The sequence below is a fragment of the Pezoporus wallicus genome, unplaced genomic scaffold (assembly GCF_028554395.1).
Source record: "Pezoporus wallicus isolate ANWC-B61680 ecotype Strahan unplaced genomic scaffold, APGP_CSIRO_Pwel_v1 contig_5418, whole genome shotgun sequence".
NCBI classification, from domain to species: domain Eukaryota; kingdom Metazoa; phylum Chordata; class Aves; order Psittaciformes; family Psittacidae; genus Pezoporus; species Pezoporus wallicus.
Genome location: NW_026640709.1, coordinates 995,114 through 1,015,596, shown reverse-complemented (window position 1 = coordinate 1,015,596; position 20,483 = coordinate 995,114). Strand labels below are relative to the sequence as shown.

The following is a 20,483-nucleotide window of genomic DNA, read 5'->3' as shown; positions in this document are numbered from 1 at the left end:
CCTGGGAGAGGCATTCTAGGTCCTGTTTCCCACCCTTAAGCTTTGTTCTGTATTTTACCCTTTGTTTAATAGAAAACACCTAAACCCTGCTTCTGTTGGGGGCCTGAAAGGGTTCTTTCTGCTAACTGATTTCCGAAACCATGAGGATCTGGGTTCATAAGCATCCTTCCCTGTGCCAAGATCTAATCATTGAGCTCTATCCTTCACAATGGCTGACTTACTGACTGCAGCACTGAACACATTTTGTTGGTGTGTGCTGGGGAATGTTCTGGTTACCTGTTCGTTCTCAGGATGTGCCCTAGACTTTGTTAATCTAGGTTTATTATGTGAAGACTTTCCAGCAGCTTAGAGCTGATGCAGTGCATTTTAAGGGTTTACACAGTAGCAACTCTTTCAGTAGCCAGAGTCACTTTCAGTCACCTCGGCACTTTGATTATTTCAACTGGATTAAGCTTTCTTAGTATTTGGCTACCAGAGGGTGGAAAAAAATCTCTCCTACCCCAGCAACTGTAGTGGAAGTAACCTCATACAAATAATCTTGTTATGGTCTGAAAATCATGCCTGCATTCCAGTATCTTAATGAGTAGTTTCAGTTCGAGCTCTTCCTTTTCTCCAGCTGTTACAGTCACCCTCTCTTTAGTCCTCACTCTCTCCATTATTTCCCCGATACAGCCAGTCTGATTCATCTGGATGGATCCTTCACAGATGTATAAATACTTCTTTGAAACCAAGTTCATTCAAGGTTGCAGACTAGTTTCCTTTCATTGTCTTCTGAGACTCCTGCCTCTGCTCCTCCCCTCCAAAACCAGATGCTGGCAGCACTGAAGACAAGCAACAGTCACAAGATAGACTCAAGAGGCTTTTGGAAACGTGGTTGACATTCTGGCAGGCAAGACAGACCCATGTGGTCTGACACTGATGTGTTTTTTGCCCCTATACTGTCAGACAGTCATGCTGGGGCTGGTACCGAGATCTCAGCAGCCAAAGATAGCAGCAGCCATGAAAGCAAAATGTTTAATTTATTGGGAAAGTATTATTTCAACTTCTATGCCTGGAAACAGTGAGTATGGTGGGCTGACAAAACCAGTTTGCCCCTGAACAGGTGATGTGAGCTTGAAGTGGATTCTCTGCTTCTGTTCTTGGCAGAGGAAGGAACAGTCACTGAGCTGCAAACAGCTGCTTCCAGAGACAAATTTTGGAAAGGCTGATGTCAGGACTTGGCTAAGGAACAGCATGTTAGCTGCAAAAACACAAGCCTGAGACAAAAGGCTCTTCTCAAATTTTAGCATACTAAGTGCTAGAGACTTAGCCCAAGATATATCTTGTGCTGCATATGAGGAAGGTGAACATGTTGCTAGTGATCCTGCTCCTCAGGTGGGGTGAGAATGGGGAGGTTTTACCTACTGCCTGGTGGGAAAGGCCAGGTCAGGGAGGCTGTAGCCAGTTGTCAAAGGCCATGCCACCTAAGCATAAGCACCACCCATACAGCAGTGTTAGCAATGCTGGAGCCCACACACTGCTACCAGTGTGTGGTGTGAGCATGGACAAGCCACTTGTTTTCTGTCTCATAAACCCAGGAATGCTTACACCCAGCTAGAGTTTTGTGTGGAACCTAGTCATAGAGCACACACTACCACAGCTCAGTAAACAAGTTTTGTAAAGACCGCTGGAATCTCCAAGCAGGGACTTGCAGAGCACTGTCACTAGGATCATTTAAACCAATTTGGCTCCATTCTCAGAGTGGTAGCAGACCTAGGCCCAAGGTGATGGCCAGGGTGTACCTATGCTCCCTTACCAGCCCTATTGTGAAATAACATGCTTTTTTTTTCTGCAGAGAGTGGTCATTTAACACCCCAACAGATATTCTCCCCACCCCTGGTGTTACTGTTTAAGTAAAATAAAAGCATAAAAAAAAAGTGTATCATTACATTTTCTTAGAGTGGGTACAACCACAGAGAACCGTTTGTTTGACAGTGCAACTACTGTGGAAGAGTACACAGGGTTATTAAAGCAAATACAGTATGCAGATACTGCCGGGTTGGGATACATCAGAACACACTGCTGTGATTTTTATTGGCCTGCTCAAGGTCTGCGCCAAACCCCAACCCACCATGTACAACGTCTTCCTCAGGACTTAGCTTTGCACTGGAGAACAGAGGGCAATGCTACTGCAAGTTGCAGGAGCTCCTTGTGAACCTGTGCATGAATTCTCCACTCCTGCAGTTGTTATGTCAAAGTGAAAACTGCCTTTAGGACTAGAGACAGCAGTATGTGGTTACAGGTAAAAAACACTTGAAACATATCACGAAGCAGTAATGATGTTTTTTGCTGCTAACTCCATGTTTCCTGAAAAATATTGTGGGAGGCTAGGAAATACACCTGTAGTACCTGCAATGGCTGGGAAGGAATTAGCTGCTTTCCTTTACTGCATTCCAGGCATGCATGCATATGTGTGTATACACTTCATGACTCATTAACGGTCCCAAAGGAGTTGTTCTGAAGACTGGTTTCTTTAGAATGTCAATACAAAGATGATCTTGAGGTCTCTGGAAGAATTTGTAATGTCAGAAGATGTGATATCAAAAGCAGTGAGATATTTAATGCTGAGCATGGAACAGAGGATGAATCTTTTGTAGATGGTTTAAGATACAGCAGTTGTTTGTTTGCACAGGTCTAGTAACTAATTCTGTGCTGTTTTTTAAGGAATAACAAGAATATTGTTCCTAGAGATGTGGGTCTATCAGGGGTAGTTAAAAATTATATAAAAGTTGCTAGTTTAAAGTGGTCATAAAGCTCTGAAAATTCCAACATCACTCAACAAGAATAAAAGGGGGGGAGGGGGAATTGTAGTTTCAATTTAAAAAAAAAACATTCATTTTGGATTCTCTTCATCATGATTGTTGTTTTAACTAAATAGGAATGAACAATTTTACTATACAAATGAATAGTCTAGAATTGTTATCACAAGAATTTTTTAATATGGTTTGTGACAAGCAATATCAAAGTTACCAACTCTCAAGCTTCATGTTCTGAAACCAGACAACTCTCAGCAACAAAAAAAGTTGTGCACTGATAAACATAGGAGGCATATTGTATTTTTTAATTAAATACGAAAACGAGCTGTGTACATTATTTTTTCCCTAGAAAACACAGCAATTTCAAAAGTTTATCATAAAATATTTTCATGAAATGAGTGAACCAGCAAACACATGCACTTGTGTGCCTTCCCCCCTCCCAAGATAAACGTGATAAGAGAGACATACGTAAATGTAGAAGTTAACAGAACAAGTGGTGTTTTGTTGTTGTTTGGTTCTTTTTGGAAAGGATGGAATGTAACATTGTGCTTGACTTTCTGTGTCACAACAAAAAATATTTGGTGCAATATTTTAACATTTTCTTTTTAAGTTTCAATCTGGTGGAGAAAAATACCTTTTTCTATAATAAAATATGTCTGTTCTTTTTAAAATGTAACTTTTTTTGCACAAAATAATTTTGTAAACTGTCATTCCAAGGGCAAGGTAGGCTGTGCCATGTCAATGTCCTCCCCCCCACTTAAAAATGTGACCCGTTATCTGAAGCAAAACAGGGAAACACAAAAAGAGCGGAGCAGAGGCTGCTTTGCAAAGAGAAAGAAGGGCGTGTTGGACGGGAGAGGGGGAGGGAGCGTGTGGTGGGACAGAAAAAAGTTAAAGGTCACTTTCACCGTAGAGCGCTGTGGAGAAGGACATGTAATCCAGGGCACCGGGTACAGCATCACGGCCATTGTAGGGTGCCATTCTAGCAATGCAGTATTCAGCCTGATCAGGAGGCAGTTCCCGCCGTAGTTCCTCCACAGTGATGTAGTTCTGCAGTGAGGACAAACGATAAGGAGATGGTTACTTAAGAAAACTGACCTTTCTCAGAGAGACAACCACCCCCTGCCCCACCAGGGCAGCAGACAACAGTCAGGGACAGGGCCCCAACAGCTAGACTAGTACTGTACACCCACACAGGGAGCTCTCTGCACATACACCCTGGGGGGAAATGCAGTTCTTCCCTGCTGTTTGGACGAGAAAATGGTTTTTACAACAGACAGAAAGATTGCTTTTGCAGGAGAGGTACCAGCATACCTATGGAAAAGACCTGGAGGTAAGGAAGGTAATTGTCTGTGTAAGACTGTGCCTTCCTGCTGACAGTGGAGGTCCTGCTGAAAGCAAATGGGAGGAAGCAGAAATTTCATTTGGATCCTGTCTCTCACTGGCAGGAGGTAACAGCTGCTTGTGCTGCTAGGGAGCTGCCATTCCCTCTCTTGAGAGCAAGGAAAGGAGCCTTCCCCACTAGCTCTGGCTGGTGGCACCAATGCAGGCAGCAGACAAGCAAACACTTTGTATTGCTTCCACAGTTCCCTCAACAATGCTTGCCTTTCACAGCAGACATTTTTAATAAGCAAGAGAAACTACTATAAATTCAGCTTCTGGAGACTCGCTGAGCTGAGGTAGCTTGGCTTCTCTCCGTGCAGTAGGTAGCAGTAGCTGCATGTTTGCTAACCAGTACATTGTCTTCAGGTAACTGACTCATGGGCATTTGCAGCGGGTCTGAACAGTGGTTCAAGTTTCACACCATCTCTCTCTCTTGAGACTTTTTATTCTCCCCTCTTCCCCCCAGCCCCCACCTTTCAGCTTAATGATTGGAGTAAGAGGTGTTTTTCTTCATAACAAAATACTGTCTGATTCATGTTATAGTCACTAGAGCGTATTAAACACTGACAAGTATATTTAACTTAGTGTACAGAGTAAAGGAGTTAATAATTTTTATCCAAAAGCACCCACACACTCAGTGATTTGCTTATCTGAATAATGTGGATTTTTCAGGTCTTGAAAGAGGAGAGGACTGGCTTCAGTCATGTAGGTGCCTAAAGGACAGTCATTATGGGTTTCTACATTATAGATTATGAAAGTTTGTTAGTGAAAATAGAAACCAGTACTGTATTTAAGGGTAACTCGTTACCATCTGAGAAACGCTATCTGACATTTCAAGTGAGATGAATAAAAGTAAATACAGAGATATATCAATAGCATATGTACATATTAGTCGTTCAATTACATAAAAAAAAATTAGTAGGGATTGTTATATAAGAAAAACAAGGTTACATATTTTTTCTATCAATTGGTTTCCATCCATTTGATGATGCGAATTCAGGAAATTAACACCTTTAGTATCATCCTGTAAGTTTTCCTTCTTTTGACCTATTTCTATGATTAAAAGATGCTCCTCTTGCAGATACAACAATTCTTCAATGAAAATCTACTACTGCTTGTGTAACAACTGATAGTGACACCTGTACGTCTGAGAAAGGTCATCTCAAGTTTGCAACTGTCAGTAATTAATAGTTTTTCAAGACTAATCAAGACCCATCTGTTGGATTTGTTCATACATTTTAAAATAACAAATCACAACCAAACTCTTAATTAAATAAAGCAAGAGTGAGCAGCAAAGTTCTGACTGACAGCTGAACAGGATTTTCAAGTGCTTTGGCAGGCTGCTCTTTAACCCACACTTCAGCCTTGCACTCCTCCAGCACTGCACAGTGTTCCTGTGAAAATACCCTCCACGCTACACAGTGCTTCCCTTGACACTTTGTGACGAGAGAAAAGGGAAGCAGGAACAATGCAGATGCAGGAAAGGAAGGTGTGGAGGCTGACCTTATCTCCAGCCAGGATCTTGAAGGAAGCCATAACCTGGTCAGCAGTATCTGTATCTGCTGTTTCCCGGGACATGAAGTCGATGAAGGCCTGGAAGGTGACGGCGCCGCTGCCGTTGGGGTCCACTATGCTCATGATGCGGGCAAACTCTGCCTCCCCCTGGAAAACAGAGTCATGTAAGCCTGGACATTTGGGCAGCGGTGCTATGAAAGTGGGCAGAAACTGTTCAGCAACAGATTTCACAGCTAGAGAAAAGAAACCTAACAGAAATGACCTTTAGGTTTTCTTCTTCTTTTTTTTTTACCAGGATATTCTTTTTTAACTTGGTGTTGAGTACAAATGCTTGCCACTCATTTTGTCATTTGGATAAAATATTCTCAGCTGTGCCCTAGGATAACACCCAGGCTCCATCTTGCTTGAGGACAATGCTTATTAATCAGGGATCAAAATCACACAGACTTCAGGGAAGACATGAATTTCCCTGTACCACATGTCATGCTAGATGTCTGTAGCAATATTGGAAGATCTGCATTCCTCAAATCCTTTTACTTTCAATTGCTAAAGAACCCCTGTTACAGTTCTCTTCATCTGCCAGAACAGAAACCATCAGAAGAAACGTCTCTGGGGTCTTTAATAGTGTCTGATTCATACTAACTAGACAGGCTTTGGAAAGAAGGACTTATCTGGAGTGGCCCAGGGAAGCAGCCTTTATAGGAAACTTCCTACAGAGATGTTTGCTACAGAAGCCATTACCTTGCAGTGTAGTTTAATGCCTTTTTTTGTGTGTGTTTTTTTTTTGTTGTTGTTTTTGCATATAAACAAAGTATCATCTGTTCTTATCTCTGAGACTCCTTCTTCCCCATGTAAGGAGAAGGGGAAAGCAGAGCTGAGTCTTCTGGGAACAGGCTCTTCTAACACATCTAGAACTGTATACTTTTAAGTGTAATTGCAGTATCTAATCAAACGTTACTGCTACTTGGCATGCTACATTGAAGGGTCTGTATTTTTACTGGGCTGATGAGTAAGGTGTATAAACACTGCTTTGCCTGACATCAGGGTAAAAGGCACTAAGAGCACAGGTGAATATTTCTGCACTATGATCTTCTGCCTTTTGATAAGCATCCCTTTTCCTATTTCTGTTAGTTATCGTGCCCCTCAAAGTGCCACATGTTACTGTTCTGAGTACGCAGGTACTCTGGTGAGGGAAAAGGTACAGGGAGGATGACTGGAACTGAAACTTACATGTATAGAGAGATGTGAAATAAATGGTAGGAATGAGTGGAGCAGCATTTGAGTGTATTCAGAAATCAGGTCGTATACTTCCAGATGAGTTCAACTGATACTTAATGCTGGGGAGGTTGTGTGTGCTGTGCAGAGTGCAGGTACTGACACGAGGAAGTTTATTCTTTCTTCCACTTGTAGCTACACAGTTTGATAAATACAATTCTTATTTGAAATACACAGGAATTAGACAATGATTTTAATCTTTTTAACTTCTGCTACAGCTGTGAGACAAGAATTTTACATGTACCACTAATGCTAGATACAACATTGCTGATGGCTCTGGAAGATAAATCTGTATATTTACCTAGATTCACTGCACATTCTGTCTATTTTTGAAGGTGCCTATAGGAATCACTTTGAACAGGAGTGACAGAGGGCTCTACATTACCATATTGTAACCCATGGAGATAAGGCAGGCTCGGAAATCTTCACAATCCATCATACCAGTCTTCTTCTACAGGGAATGATGCAAAGATGGAGAAAGCCGAGAAAGAAAGGGAGACCAGTCCAGGGAGAAATGACCCGAAATGAGACATTACAAAGAATGAGTTTCAGGGGGGAGGAGATGGAAGGAAAGATTTACGGGACATATAAAAAACAGCAGAGAAAAAGTAGTTTGTGAACCATGAAGAAGCAAAGGTGGTTTTGGACATGGAATATTTACACACAGGGAACATATTGATGAAAAAATGAATGAATGAAAAACAAGACAGATTGAGGGGTAGACAAGGAAAGGAATGTTAAGTGACCCAAATAAATAGAATAGTTTGAAGACATAAAAGGATTCTCCCAAGACAAACAGAGAATTAAGAAGGTAAAGATACCAAAGTACAGTTAGAGAGGAAGCAGTACAGAGAAGTGATGTGTATATAGTCAGACACAAGAACAGCAATGACAGATGGATTAAGACAAACAAGAAAAGAAAGGGAAAAAACCTGTTATTTTTTCACAGTTTAATATCTGGTTTTGTTCACCACTAGCTTTCAGTACCTGTGCATCGTTTCCAATATCGTAACCCAAGCTGATGAGACAGGCTTTGAATTCCTCAGGGCCAAGTGTGCCGGAGTGGTCCTGGTTATGCGGTGTGCCAGGCAGCAGGACATGCAGTGCCAGTGCGGTGATGGTGTGGAGCAGAAGGAAGGAGACACAGAGGAGATCAAAGGGAGGTGGAAGGACAACAAAGAGGTGCACCATGCAGTGGGTGAGGAGAGAGGGAGAGGAAGAATGACATGCAGATAGAAAGACAGGGAAGAAAAATAAAAAGTGCACAACATTAGATATCACAATGACATTTCAGGATGCGCTTAAAAATGCTCTTGGAACAGTTCCTTGTCAGAGAGCTCATCACATCTTGAGAGCATTTGAATGACAAAAACAGTTGATGCTCAGAAGCCTCAAGATCTCTATCTCCCAAGTGAGTTACTTGCATCACTGCTCATTATCCATAGTGTCAGAAGCCCTGTGTTTCACTAGTAACCCAGAGTGCAGGTAAGCAGGCAGAGGCAGTGGGGAAGCATTGCCTTAATCTTCTAGTCAAACGTCCCACTAAAGGAGTAGGTGAGGGCAGGTATGTTTGGAACATGCCCAAGGAAGCTTAGCTGTCAGGGCATCCCAGGAACAGAAAAGGAAAACCAGCTGAAGCTCAGGGGAGCAATGTTATGGCTGTATTTATGTGGCCTGCACATGAGGTGGAGCTTTGACTGACAAAGCTATTTCAAGTGCTCAGCTCTGCAAACAGCACTACTGTGCAGAGCAGCACAACACGGCTTGGCAGCTGCTCTTCCCTTTGCTCATCCCACGCTCTCCCTGTGCTTGGATGTCCCCATCAAACTATACACAAGCTACCACAGGAGCTGAGAATCACCATCCACCCTGCAGGATTTTAGCTCAGGACAGCTCTCAAGCACTGAAAAGCCCTTGTGTGCCACCACCCTCTCTGGCCCAGATCAAGGAAGCTACAAACAGGCAAACAGGTTGGTGGAGCCAGTTCCAAGTGATTTTCCTCAGAAAATCAGCTTTTAAAGTCAGCTTTAAGCCTCCATAAATTAAATACACAGTTGAATATGGGAAACCAATGTTTTCTTCACTTGATCAGCCAGACTGTTGTGGAGGCAGGGGCAGGCAATAAAATGTAAAATCTACAGGGCTTTAATGGGTCCCTCTCTAAGAAAAGAAGCCACGGTTTTGTTTTACTTTGGCAGCTAGAGAAGGGCTGAAATAGCCAGTGTTCAGCAATCTCAAAGTGTTGCCAATCTCTGAGGGCAGGCTGCAGCCCTGTTCTCTGGAGACCTTTCTAACATCCTGGTTGGTGCAGCAAGTGGCGGAGAGCAACCTCTGTTTGCATCACTGACTTAGTATCTTTGCAGGCTGCTCTTGGATTTCCAGACAACATTGAAGTGGTTGATAACGGAGCTGTTTTCAGGCTTTGGCTGCTATCTCTGCTTTCCTGCATGACACCTTTGTGATTTGGGTTGTAGAAGGAAGAGCTGTAGACAAGCTGGCAAATTGAGGGGAAGAGAATTTCCTTTGAGGAATTCCTTACGGACTGCACCCTAGTGGCTTGGCATGTACTTCCATGGTAAGGCATGGCAGGTTTTACATCAGGGTTTATCTATGTCATGCAATGCCTGCTGCATATAGATTCTCCTGTTTGCTCCACACAAGAGCAATACTGGTTTCTTTGATACAGATTTATGCTATGTCAGATTGAAGGACAGCTGCTCCAAAGAAATTTATACATTAAGATAATAACCTGCTTTCAGGAGGAGGTGGGGTAAAAGTCTAATTTCCTAAACAAGCCTTCAAACTTTTTCATACTTCAGCTGTATCAGGAAATATGGCAGTTTCCTGTCAAGACATATTTCTCCCAGACTAATGAATGCTTAACAGTCCTCACAGGAATGACTGCTCCACAGGAGTGGCCTTATTAAGAATGAAATCTCTTCTACTGGTCTAGTTTTATCTTAGTGATAAAACTTATCTTTTTTTTTTATTGCACTATGCAGTCTACATGGAAGCTCGTTGCTTACCAAGCAGCAGTCAGCACTGACTTACCCTGTCAAAATGGTTGAAAGAAGCCCGGAACTCATTCATCTGTTCCTGGCTGATTCCTTTGGCGTCGCGGGTCAGAATCTGGTTTTCCACTTCATTGATGGTTCTAGCAATTGTTGTTAGTAACTGCTCCCAGCCCACTCGGATGTGCTGGAAAAGAGGACAGAACAATTTTTAAATTAAAAAGTAGCTTTCCTGCCTCTGAGGCCAGTGGATGGAATGTGCTACTTGCTGCAAATCAAATAATGCTGGTGGACAAGGCAGGAGAAGTCATCTGCCCAGAAAACCTGCAGTGTGAGCCAACCAGATGTTTAAAATCTGAATTTTGACTGAAAAAAGAAACTGAAGAGGCCAATTTGTGATCTGAAGAAAGTCTTAGTCCTACTGTAAAGTTCCTATGCCATGTCAGAGCAACATACTGGGAGCCTTCAACACAAATGAGAATCAAACCCAGTGATTGTAGGACCTAGTTGGGCAGAAAACTTTCCTTAACAAGAAAATAAATAAACCATCGTCTCTGGAAGACACTGGTGCTCCACTGCCTCTGTTGCTTAATAGAGAGCTGGCCAGAAACCAGAAGACAAGTTTCAAAGCCTCTGTGTGTTCTGCTGGACTCATATCAAGCTCAGATTACCTCCAAGAAGCCTCACGTCGTTAACAGAAAGCCAGACTCCAATTTTAAAAAGCATTTGTTTGAGTTTTTTTTTCTTCTGCCAGCCTGTGGCAGCCCCAAATCACCAGCGCTCCCCTGGTCTTTCTAATTGTAGCTAATAGGCTGCCAAAATCGTGTGGCAGGAGAAATGAAACCAGCCAATTATTCAAACAATACTCTTGATCTCATCCAGGTTATTTCTATTGTCTGTATTTGGAAGTACATTGGAATAGGTTGGCATGAAGTACAGCAAGGCAAAAAGAAATTCAGCAACACATTGTTGCATGCTTGGCCATATTGTCAAGCTCTCCATTTTCTTGAGAAACACAACACATTACCAGAGCTAGATGTGGCTGATGCTAACTGGCCACAGCAGATGAGGCTGGCTGATCTGTTGCCAAAATGTTTACCTCCATGGTGTAGTTGGTGTGCTTGTTGTCGAAGATAAGAGCTTCCTGGATCTGTTGATGGTCACCTTCCAACTGGTCAATCTTTGGTTTGTAATTCACAATGCTTTTCTCATACTGCCGCAAGTGGTTGAGCTGGTCCTCCAGGGTCCCATGCATCTCTATTGAAATGCGGCCAATCTCCTGCATTAGCAAAGCCAAAGGAGTTAGACCCCATTGGAAGGACAAGCCTCAACATGCTTGGCATTTATTGCAGCCATTTCACACTCACACAGGATGATGATTCAAAAAAAAATAGCTCATGGAGCAGTTACTTTAAATGAGCCGAGACATTGTCAGCAAAAACATTAGCAGAGCCCTGAACACTTTCCAAGTGAAGTGAGTCACAGGAGATGTGTCTAATACAAGGATACAAAAGAAAAGGAAACTGCAGACCATAAGCTATTAATGTGCCAAGCCAAATCTTTTTCTGATGTACTGTCATCCACTAACTTAGTCCGTTCATACAGACGTATTTCTGTAATTGCTCTCTTCTTTACATCTCCTGTCATCAGTAATAGCTTCATATTTTTCCATTTCATTAACTCCAATTACTTTAAGTCAAATCTTAACTAAAGAGAGATCTCCTTTAAAAATACGTCTCCTCTGCTGATGTTTGATGTGATAGCTGTATTTATTTTGTTATGTGTATCAAGACCACTGCTGTGAAAAGTTACACAAACCATGCCTCTGATCTAGGGGTTTTTAACTTCCTGCAAATAAACACAACTCCATTAAAATACCAGTCATGTTTTTTATCTCTGTACTAAAGAGTCAGGGGAAGAAAAGTACAAGCACTTCTGTAACTGTTATCCATCTTGGGATTCTCCATATTTTCTATGTAAGTGTCTCTTGCTGCAACCTGAAGGAAGAATAACCATGGCAGTTGTGAAGAAAAAACAAGGATAAGAATATCACTGAAGAGGAAAACAGAGTTTCAAAAGGAGCAAAGCACTACCTCCATCTTAGTCTGGATCCAGGGTCCAATGACATTGGCCTGTGCACCAAACTGTTTACGAAGTCGTTCATTTTGCTGCTGACGGGCATGTTCTTCCATCAGGGCTTGATCTCTTCTGGGAACCAGTTGCCGCACCTACAGCAGATAGTAACAAAGTGTGCAGCTTACACATAAAGACACATGTAATAGTAAATGTAGAAATTGCTGGAAGGAAGGGAGGAGTGGGTGTTTGCATGGAAAACAAGGAGTTACGTGGTTTAGGACACAGTGGGCAGGCTCATGGAATGTGAATCCTATCTGCTGTAGGGTGTGTGATACAAACACATCTCAGGCCATGGAAGGCCAGAACAAGCTTCCGTTCACTACCTGGGTTTTTGGTGGTTCACATTAACTGAATTGCAGGACCCTGTTCAGATCTCATTTTGGTGATCTTGTTTGATAGTAAGAGCCATCAACACAGCGGATATGGAGAGCAGCATCTTTCATTATAAAAATACAAAGTAAAATGGATCTGACACCCCATTGGCATTTATCAGAAAGATCTTTTCTACTTTCCAGATGTATGGCAAATGAGCTGAAAACAAAGGGCAAAAAAATCAATAAAGCTCAGCAGTGAGCATGCGAGGGTAGCTGAAGAGTAAATAATCCACTTCCTGGGGCCCCCAGTGATTGAGCAGCAGCATCCTCCCACACTAACTTGCAAGGCTGGAAAGAACTCACATGTTCCCATTTGCCATTGATCTCGTGTGGAGTGATCGTAGTGTAAGGATTTGTTCCTGCCATGTTGACATGGTATGTCTGGACAATCTTTGAAACTTCATTGTGGATTCCCAGGATGGCCTGTCGCTCCTTGTCGGCATCTGGCAAAGTGGCTTTGAACTGTTCATGAGCTGTGGTCAATCCCTGCAGAAAGAAGATGGCAGCAAAGACCGGGTGAGAACATTAGTTACTGAGTAGCTTCTTGAGCAAATATTTCCTGCAGAAGTGACTGTAAAAGCTTACATATTCCCAGGATACAAAGCAGGCTAGTCTAACACACTTCCCAGGTTCTCTCAGCGTCACTAAACAGGCTGTTTTAAGTAGTTAAATGATGTGAAGTCTCATTTTCCAAGTTCAGCATGAGTCCCTCTGTCTCATGTTGCCCAGTGACAGAGATCACATCCCCCCAAAATGGTGGAATAATTTTGGCTTGTAATTTAGGGGGAACTATTTCTCCAACACTGCTCAGTGACTGCCTGTCAGCCCCTTTGGGAAGTGATCTGACTACCAGCATTACTATAAAGCAGTCTTGTCTCACTAGTGTAAATGCAACATATTTTTATTCTCCCATTAGGTATGCACTGGTTGCACACTTAGCATAACTCCAGATGAGTAGTAAGAGTCAGATTCAGTCTGACCACACTCAGTTAGAACTAGGTGAAGGTCTTGCAGCCAGCAACAAACTTTCACAGGCAGCATATGCTCCTGCTGTGGAAAACCAGCTCCTTCCCCCTGAACATGAACACAACAGGCCCTTTCTGCTCCCATCTTGCTGCGGTGCCCAGACAGTGCTTCAAGGACCGATGGTGGGGCATGCTTGCTGGTTGTTTGTGGACAGCTGGCAAGCCAGTTGGTCCTGGCTCATCTCCCACTGCTTCTACAGGCCTTTAAGGTACTTCATCCCAGAAGCCTGGAAGACCAAGACTAGGGAGGCAAACACAGGGAAAGAGACAGCAAAAAGGATGGGAGACAGAGAGGCACGTGCAGGGATAATTGAGGGAATAATGTGGATAGAAAAGGGAATGAAAAACGTAAACCACATGATTGAACCACTCTCTTACAACTCACACATTGTAACTACTTTTGCAAAATTGCTTCCTTACATGGTGACTCATTACTCTGCAGCTGCTGCAGTGGCCATAGAAATATAATGCAAGTCTGGGGGCTGGGAAAGATACTCCAAACAGTCACAAAGGGACCAGGGAAGTGTTTAAATGCTGTTCAGATTTGTTCTGCATTATGAAAGACTTAATGACCCTCTTTGTTCAAGAGGGAAGGGTGGAAGAAAAAAGTAGCAGCTTAGTAACAGAGCTGATACCAGGCTAGGGCTATTGCACTACCCCTCTCAAAGGTCTGAAAATCACCTGTAGAGTTGCTTTTGTAACACCCTTTCAGACGGGGCAAAACTGAGATACCCGCTATCTGTCCTACCAAGGAAAGTTGACTTTTGCTTCAAATGGTAACCCAGCACCAAAGTAGACAATTCTGTTTTTTTTTTTTAGCAGCAATGAAACCCAGGTGGCAGCTCAAGAACTGCCCTCATGGCACATCCTATCGTGAAATGTCATAACCAGGTCATTTGGTCCTACATGGAACACCCTGACCTGCAGAACCCATGAGCAGCACTAAGCTTTGCTCATGTGGGTTAAAAAACCCACAAGGCCCTGAAAGATTCTCTCCATTTTCAGGTTTTCATTAATTCAATTTTAGAACTACACTGAAAAAAATCTGGTTTCAGTTCTTTGTGTCCAGATATAATGGTGTGAGCATGCTTTATACCTATTCAGATCCAGGATTTTGGAGGAAATCAAGGGGAAACATACTCTATTTTTTTTTACTACTCCTCATTCACTAGAGCAGAAGCACCAAAATATGACCTAGAAATTTGGCGCTGCTAGGAATTCAGGAGACCTCTGACTTCTCTCTTTCTAACCCTAACTGATGCAAATGACTGCTCTGTACCTGGATCTCCTCAATGGTGTGAACAATGAACGTGTCCTGCAGGTCCTCCATGGCCCCTTCCATCCAATTATTGAAAGGGGCAGCTCGTTTGGCATATTCAAGGTACAACTGGTCAATCGTTTCCAGTAGCTTCTCTGTCCTCTGGGCATACACAAAAAAGAAAGAAAATCAGGAAAGAGGGTTAGAGAAGAATGATCACAGAGAAACGTGGGTTGTCTGAGCTGCTCCTTCCTTTCAGATCTCCTTGGTGCTCCCAGGTCAGTGCTACAATGCAAGTCTCTCTACTGTTAAGAGATTAAGCACAGGGTGGATTTCTTCCTTTGAGGGAAAAATCTGAGGTCCTTTAAAATAAAACAAAAGAAGGACAGTCTGTTCAAGCAGAACAATATCACAAACCACAAAAGCAGAAAAAAATCAATAGCCCAAGGAAACAAATAGCAGCATAATTGAGCTGGAAAGAGAAAAGCAGGCCAAATATGCTGAAATGTTGCCCTCGTTTACAGTCAAGGCTGTTTTAGGAGTGCACAAAAGAACTGAAATCAGTTGCTTGTGTCCACTGCAGCTTGCTTCCCAGAAGTGACCTACCCATGTAATTCCAAAGGTCCTATTTGTAATATGTCTCACCTCCAAGGCTTCTCTACGTTTCTGGGTTAGGGCACCCAGATTATCCCACTGATCACAGATCTTCTGGCACCTGGCATTGACACTTGGGGAGTCGTAATAGTCCAGCTCACTATAAAGGGTGGGGGAAAAAAGGACAAAAGATCAAATAAAGAATTTTTGGGGAAGAATGAGAAACCCATTAGAAATCTTTATCAGCTTTGAGGACAGACTCAAACAAAGAGCTCATGGTCTCTGCAAGTACAACGAGCCAGGAAGGCAGCAGTGTCTAGTTTTGGAGACACTTGTATGTTATGGTACATCAAACAGCACAGAACAGGAAGAAAAACAACCACCACCCAAGGCCTCAAAAAACACTGGCGCTGACTGCCTGGTGGGAATAACTTGGCACTGGGGGAAGGGAGTACAGACTTGTTCAAGCTGTGAATAAGCAGATTATGAGCAGACCAATATGCCCCTGTATTCTGCTTAAGAACATCATGCAGGCTAACTACTTGCACCTTGTACATCAGAATGGGCAGCAAAGATTTTATTATGACTGCAAAGAAATGCTTAAGATCGTTCTGAGGGTTGTATAGTACAGGCAGCGAGAGAATAACTAAATTACACACGCCATTCATTTAGTTAGGACAATCCAGAATTAGTGTAGGTTTCTCTCCTATATGCCCGACAAAAAGTGCTTTGCTGAGATGTCTATAGGCTGGCACTCATTGAAGGCCGGCTGGTAAGAATATGGCTAGGGAAAGAGCACAGGTGGATGAAACTTGTGGTCTTGTATTGTTTTGTGTGGTTTTGCTCATGGTCAAAGAGGAAGAAACCTGCAGGCAGAGGGAGACCAGCCAAACTGGGATGTGTCAGCATCAAAAGAGAAAGCAGAATAATTCACTGAGCTACTGAGTGACCATGGGCCCTCTGATGCGCATTTCTCTATAGAGTAATGTAGGTTTAACAGTTTCCTCTTGCCTTCCCCAGCCCTGTTTCTTCCCACTATTGTATTGCCCTCCTGAGGCATGTGGTCACAACTGTTAGTGGAGCCTTACGATAAACTAGTCAGGAAACCGATTTGGGCTAAAAATAACTTCTTTGCTGGGTTTTTAATCCAGATCAGTTCCTTGATCTACTTTGCTGCAGAGCCAGCATTGCAGATGAAAGAACTGCTTCTGAAAGCCTGGCCTGTAGTGCACCCATGCTGGACCGCTGCTGCTGGGAGGGGAACATGCTGTGCCCCCCAAAATGCCTGGCATGGGCAGCTGCAGTGGTTTCCTCCAGACCCTCTCCCTCTCCTCGGCAGTCTATCTCTGGGGGAAAAAAGAGCTCAGCCATGTTTTTCAGGGCATGGCTTCTTTGCTGAGATGGGAGATGGCTTTTGGAAGGATGGCAGAGCTCGCTGTTCTCAGACTTCGGAAGAAATCACCTCTCCTGCAGCTTAGGGCCCAGCCTTCCCTGTTGTTCTTAGAGCTGCAGCTACTCTGGCTGGCATGTAGTATGTGCTTTGGAAGTGGCAGGTCAGCTAATGCTTGCTGACTAGCCAGCCTTGGTTTTAATCTTACTGACATGGAGGATTGCCTTGAACCCTCCTCCTGTTCCAAGGTCAATCCTCCAGTGGATAAGGGAGCAATTCTGTAAATCTGTGTTGTTAAAGGAGATAATGATCTTGATCCAATAATCTTGATTTTTTAGATGAAAACAGTCCTTCAGACAAGAGCAGTGACCTTGGCCCAGACACTAACTTGAGACAGGCCAGTATGATACATAAATATTTAAAAAATAGGAAACACAGTCAAAACCAAGTTGTTCAGGCTGCTTTTGCCAAGAAACACGCAGGGTTTCAGAGTCTCTCTCCCTGTGCTGCAGAGGCCAGCTCTTTACCTGCCTCCTGCCCCTAGCCATCAACCTCCTGCTCTGATGAGACCCCATTTTTCCTGGTAACTTGCGTCAGTTTTCACCCCAGTAAAAGGAGCGGACGTAAAGGTTTCCAAGCTGGGGAGAAGCAGAGAGGGAGCTGAGCTGCTGTGAGGATGCCCTGGAGCAAGGGCCAACCAGAGTGCATTTGGGCCAGTATCCCTGGGGCAAAGGGTGTGTTGTGGCAGCAGAGACTGTGATGGGCTCAAGCATCAGCAGATATTCTCCTGCTAGGATAAGGAGGACTTTTTTGGATAAAAGAGAACAAGCTGAGAACCTGCTATCCTCTGCTAAATCCTTCTGTTCCTGGAAAAGTACCACAGTGCTATAACTTTGAAACCTAACAGGCGCCAGTGGCAGGTCAGACTCTTTAGGAAAGGGTTCACAGCAACATAACAAGCTGGAAGAGGATGGAAACTTGGCTTGGGAATGTAATTATGCAGACCCCTCATCAGCACCCACGACTCATCCATTTTCTGGCCTGCTCTTCTGGTGTATCTGGATACTGGGAAGCGGTATCCTAGATACTGTTTGGAAACACTGTGACTTCCCAACATTTTTGCATGGGGATGGATTTATGGCTCTCCAGAGGGCAAAGCTGATTAAGCCCCCCTGGCCCCAAGGATGGGACGTGCGCTAGGGTGCCGTACTTGAGCTCTTGTGCAATAGCAGCAATCTGTTCCACGCGGTCCTGGTGTGCGGCCAGGTCGCTCTCAAAAGCCTCGTGTTTCTTCAGCAGAGCCTTTATCTCCGAGAGAGTAGCAGTTTCATAATCCTTCTGCTGCAGCATTGCTTCCTTACCTGCGGAGGGAGCCAAAGGACAGGAGAATAAAGAACAGGCTTCCAGCCAGCTCCCTGCCACCGAGTCAGCCCCAGGAGCCCTCGAAAGGGCGTTTGCCTTACTCTAGACACCGTGCCCAAGGCTTGCCCTCACCTGTGCTGGCCTAGAGATGCACAATCTTCACTTTAAAACCACGGCGTGCAAGTTTGCCATTAACAACAGAGAAGGGCACTAGTGCAGCTCAAGTCAGCGCTCTCACAGTTTATACTGGTCTTGTCTCATAGCCCTCCATGTGCAAACTGGGCTATGCTCATCCTGTAAAGGCCACCTGTAGCATTACTGTTCAGTAACTTTTCCTCTATAGCTCTCTTGTACTCAAAGTTCCCACTTTGCCACAGTTAGTGAATGCCAATGTGGGTGCATTGTGTAGGAGAACAGAGATCAAGCCAATTTTCACACATTATTTTCCAATAAAATAAGAAATAAACCTAGCCTTCTCAAGAAGAAAATCTCATGCACAATCCATCTCTTCCTCCCTACATAAGGTACAGCACTATGTCAGGTGATAGGAAGCACGCTGGTTGGCATTACCATCTGTCCAGGACTCATGAATGGATGCCTTCTGCCGGAACTTCTCTGCCAAGTGATCCAGCCTCTCTAGCCTCCGGATCTCATTCAACAGCCACTCCTCATAGCCCTTCTCAGCCTGCTCTAGGCCACCCCAGGCATTGTTTATATCCTAGAGACAGGGGCATGAGAAGAAAAGGCAGGTTAGAAGATGGGGGGAAGGTATTCATCAACACCAGTCTCAGTGAGTTACCTCCAATTGGTTGGAGGGAGTGAGTGTGGGCTTTTGATCTCACAGTGTTGTGCAGACAGGCCAGGAAGACAAAAGCCAATTTAAGAGACAGGCCTAGCTGTGTCAGGACCTGTCTGCACAGAAGTCCCTCTCTGAACACATGTGAAACTTTAATAAAACCCAACCATTTATGAATCAGAAAGAATAAGAGACACCCAGACATCTCTTCATAAAGGCATGCGGCTTGTGAAGGGCCTGAGTCTGGTTTAGAACAGGGAATCAATGATTGCTCAATCATCTCTCATTCTGGTCTCACTGAGCTGTATTCTTCAGGGTTCCTACTGCAGAGTAGCTCACTCTGAAGGTGGGCATGCTCTGCCCATCCAAAGGCAGAAAAGGACTTCCATTTGTAAGCATGACTGGGGTATATATGAGTGGTTACCCCCACTCACCGAGACCATTTTCCCTTCTGAAGGCATGAAGGCTGGCCTGTTGCTGAGCCGCAGCTTAGTCTGCAAGGTGTTGAAGTTGATCTCAAGTTGGCACTTCTCTTGGACCTTGGGGGGCTTGTGCAGGCGGCGGTAGTCCCGGAAGTCCTCCAGTTTCTGCTGCATGGCTTGCATGGTGTTCTCTGGGGCCCGGTTCTCCAGCCAGGGGATGGTGCGACGGATCCACTCCAGCAGCTGGAAAGAGCAATGACAAAAAGCCTTGGACTGAAAACTGTGTTTAAACCACAGGTGTTGCTTTGATCTCATTAGGGACCATTTACTTTTATGCTTGGTGTCAGAAAGATTCTGCCACCAGCAGGGCTTGTAAAGAAAAGTTTGCCAGCCTTTTTAATGAGCAGCCCATTCCCTACCACACTAAATAGTACTACTTGTTGCAGCACTGCCAACCCAACATGCTTAAGGCATAACTTTTGCACAATCAGGACCAAACTATGTCCTCAGCTTACACTAAAGCCTTAGGTTTTTGCTGGACTGTTGAATAACTGAAGGATGCTGTAACTCTTGCCTCCAGTTGTGCTTTTCCCACTCTACCTTCCTTGAAATCAGTGTTGCTATTTCAATAGCCCTCCTTAGCAAAGCTACATGGGGGAGCTGGCAAAATGCTAATGCAATGAGCAGTCTATAGTGTGAAAGGAGGAATGTCCTATGCTTTTCAGACCAGGATGAAACCAGGCTCAGGGGCTATGCTTGCCTTTCTGTTCTCCCATCTTCTTCTCCCTACTTACTTTCAATAAATACAGTCCAGTCCACGGCTGGTCACTTCTGTAGCTCCATGGCTGTCAGTCTGTCAGCTGTCTTTCTCAGTTAACCAAAGCAGCCTCCAGCTTGTAACTTACACAGTTTCTTTCCTACTATCAGCAAATGCACATTTCTTTTCTCAATTACCTCTAACTTCCATTCTCTCCGATCCAGTTTCTGACTTCGGCAGTGCATTAGCATACAATTTGCTCGAAAGATGTTATGAAGTTTTATAGTCCTGAGGAATGCAAGTTAAACCAGCTTGATTTTTTTCTTTAATTTTAGCATTTCTGTGGCTGCTTTTAATAAAATGAGAATCTCAGAGCTGCTCAATGGGAGC

General features: G+C 43.8%; 1 protein-coding gene across 6 annotated transcripts in view; it reads right to left on the bottom strand.

Moving 5' to 3' along the window:
* Nucleotides 1-2,955: 2,955 nt before the first annotated feature.
* The window catches only part of LOC130605068 (alpha-actinin-1), an 89,828-nt gene continuing 72,300 nt past the window's right edge, over nucleotides 2,956-20,483 (bottom strand). For 2 of the 6 annotated variants that reach the window (XM_057420215.1, XM_057420214.1), the window contains exons 10-22: nucleotides 19,349-19,579; nucleotides 18,689-18,836; nucleotides 17,967-18,117; nucleotides 15,418-15,526; nucleotides 14,794-14,934; nucleotides 12,793-12,975; nucleotides 12,073-12,207; nucleotides 11,079-11,258; nucleotides 10,020-10,166; nucleotides 7,956-8,036; nucleotides 7,354-7,419; nucleotides 5,682-5,840; nucleotides 2,956-3,845 (exon numbers count right to left, since the gene is read on the bottom strand). In XM_057420215.1, the coding sequence (XP_057276198.1) occupies nucleotides 3,687-3,845; nucleotides 5,682-5,840; nucleotides 7,354-7,419; nucleotides 7,956-8,036; nucleotides 10,020-10,166; nucleotides 11,079-11,258; nucleotides 12,073-12,207; nucleotides 12,793-12,975; nucleotides 14,794-14,934; nucleotides 15,418-15,526; nucleotides 17,967-18,117; nucleotides 18,689-18,836; nucleotides 19,349-19,579 (1,890 nt within the window). In that variant the 3' untranslated portion in view covers nucleotides 2,956-3,686. The remainder of the gene's footprint in view (nucleotides 3,846-5,681; nucleotides 5,841-7,353; nucleotides 7,420-7,955; nucleotides 8,037-10,019; nucleotides 10,167-11,078; nucleotides 11,259-12,072; nucleotides 12,208-12,792; nucleotides 12,976-14,793; nucleotides 14,935-15,417; nucleotides 15,527-17,966; nucleotides 18,118-18,688; nucleotides 18,837-19,348; nucleotides 19,580-20,483) is intronic. The other 4 variants (XM_057420218.1, XM_057420219.1, XM_057420217.1 and 1 more) reach the window with 2 other exon arrangements.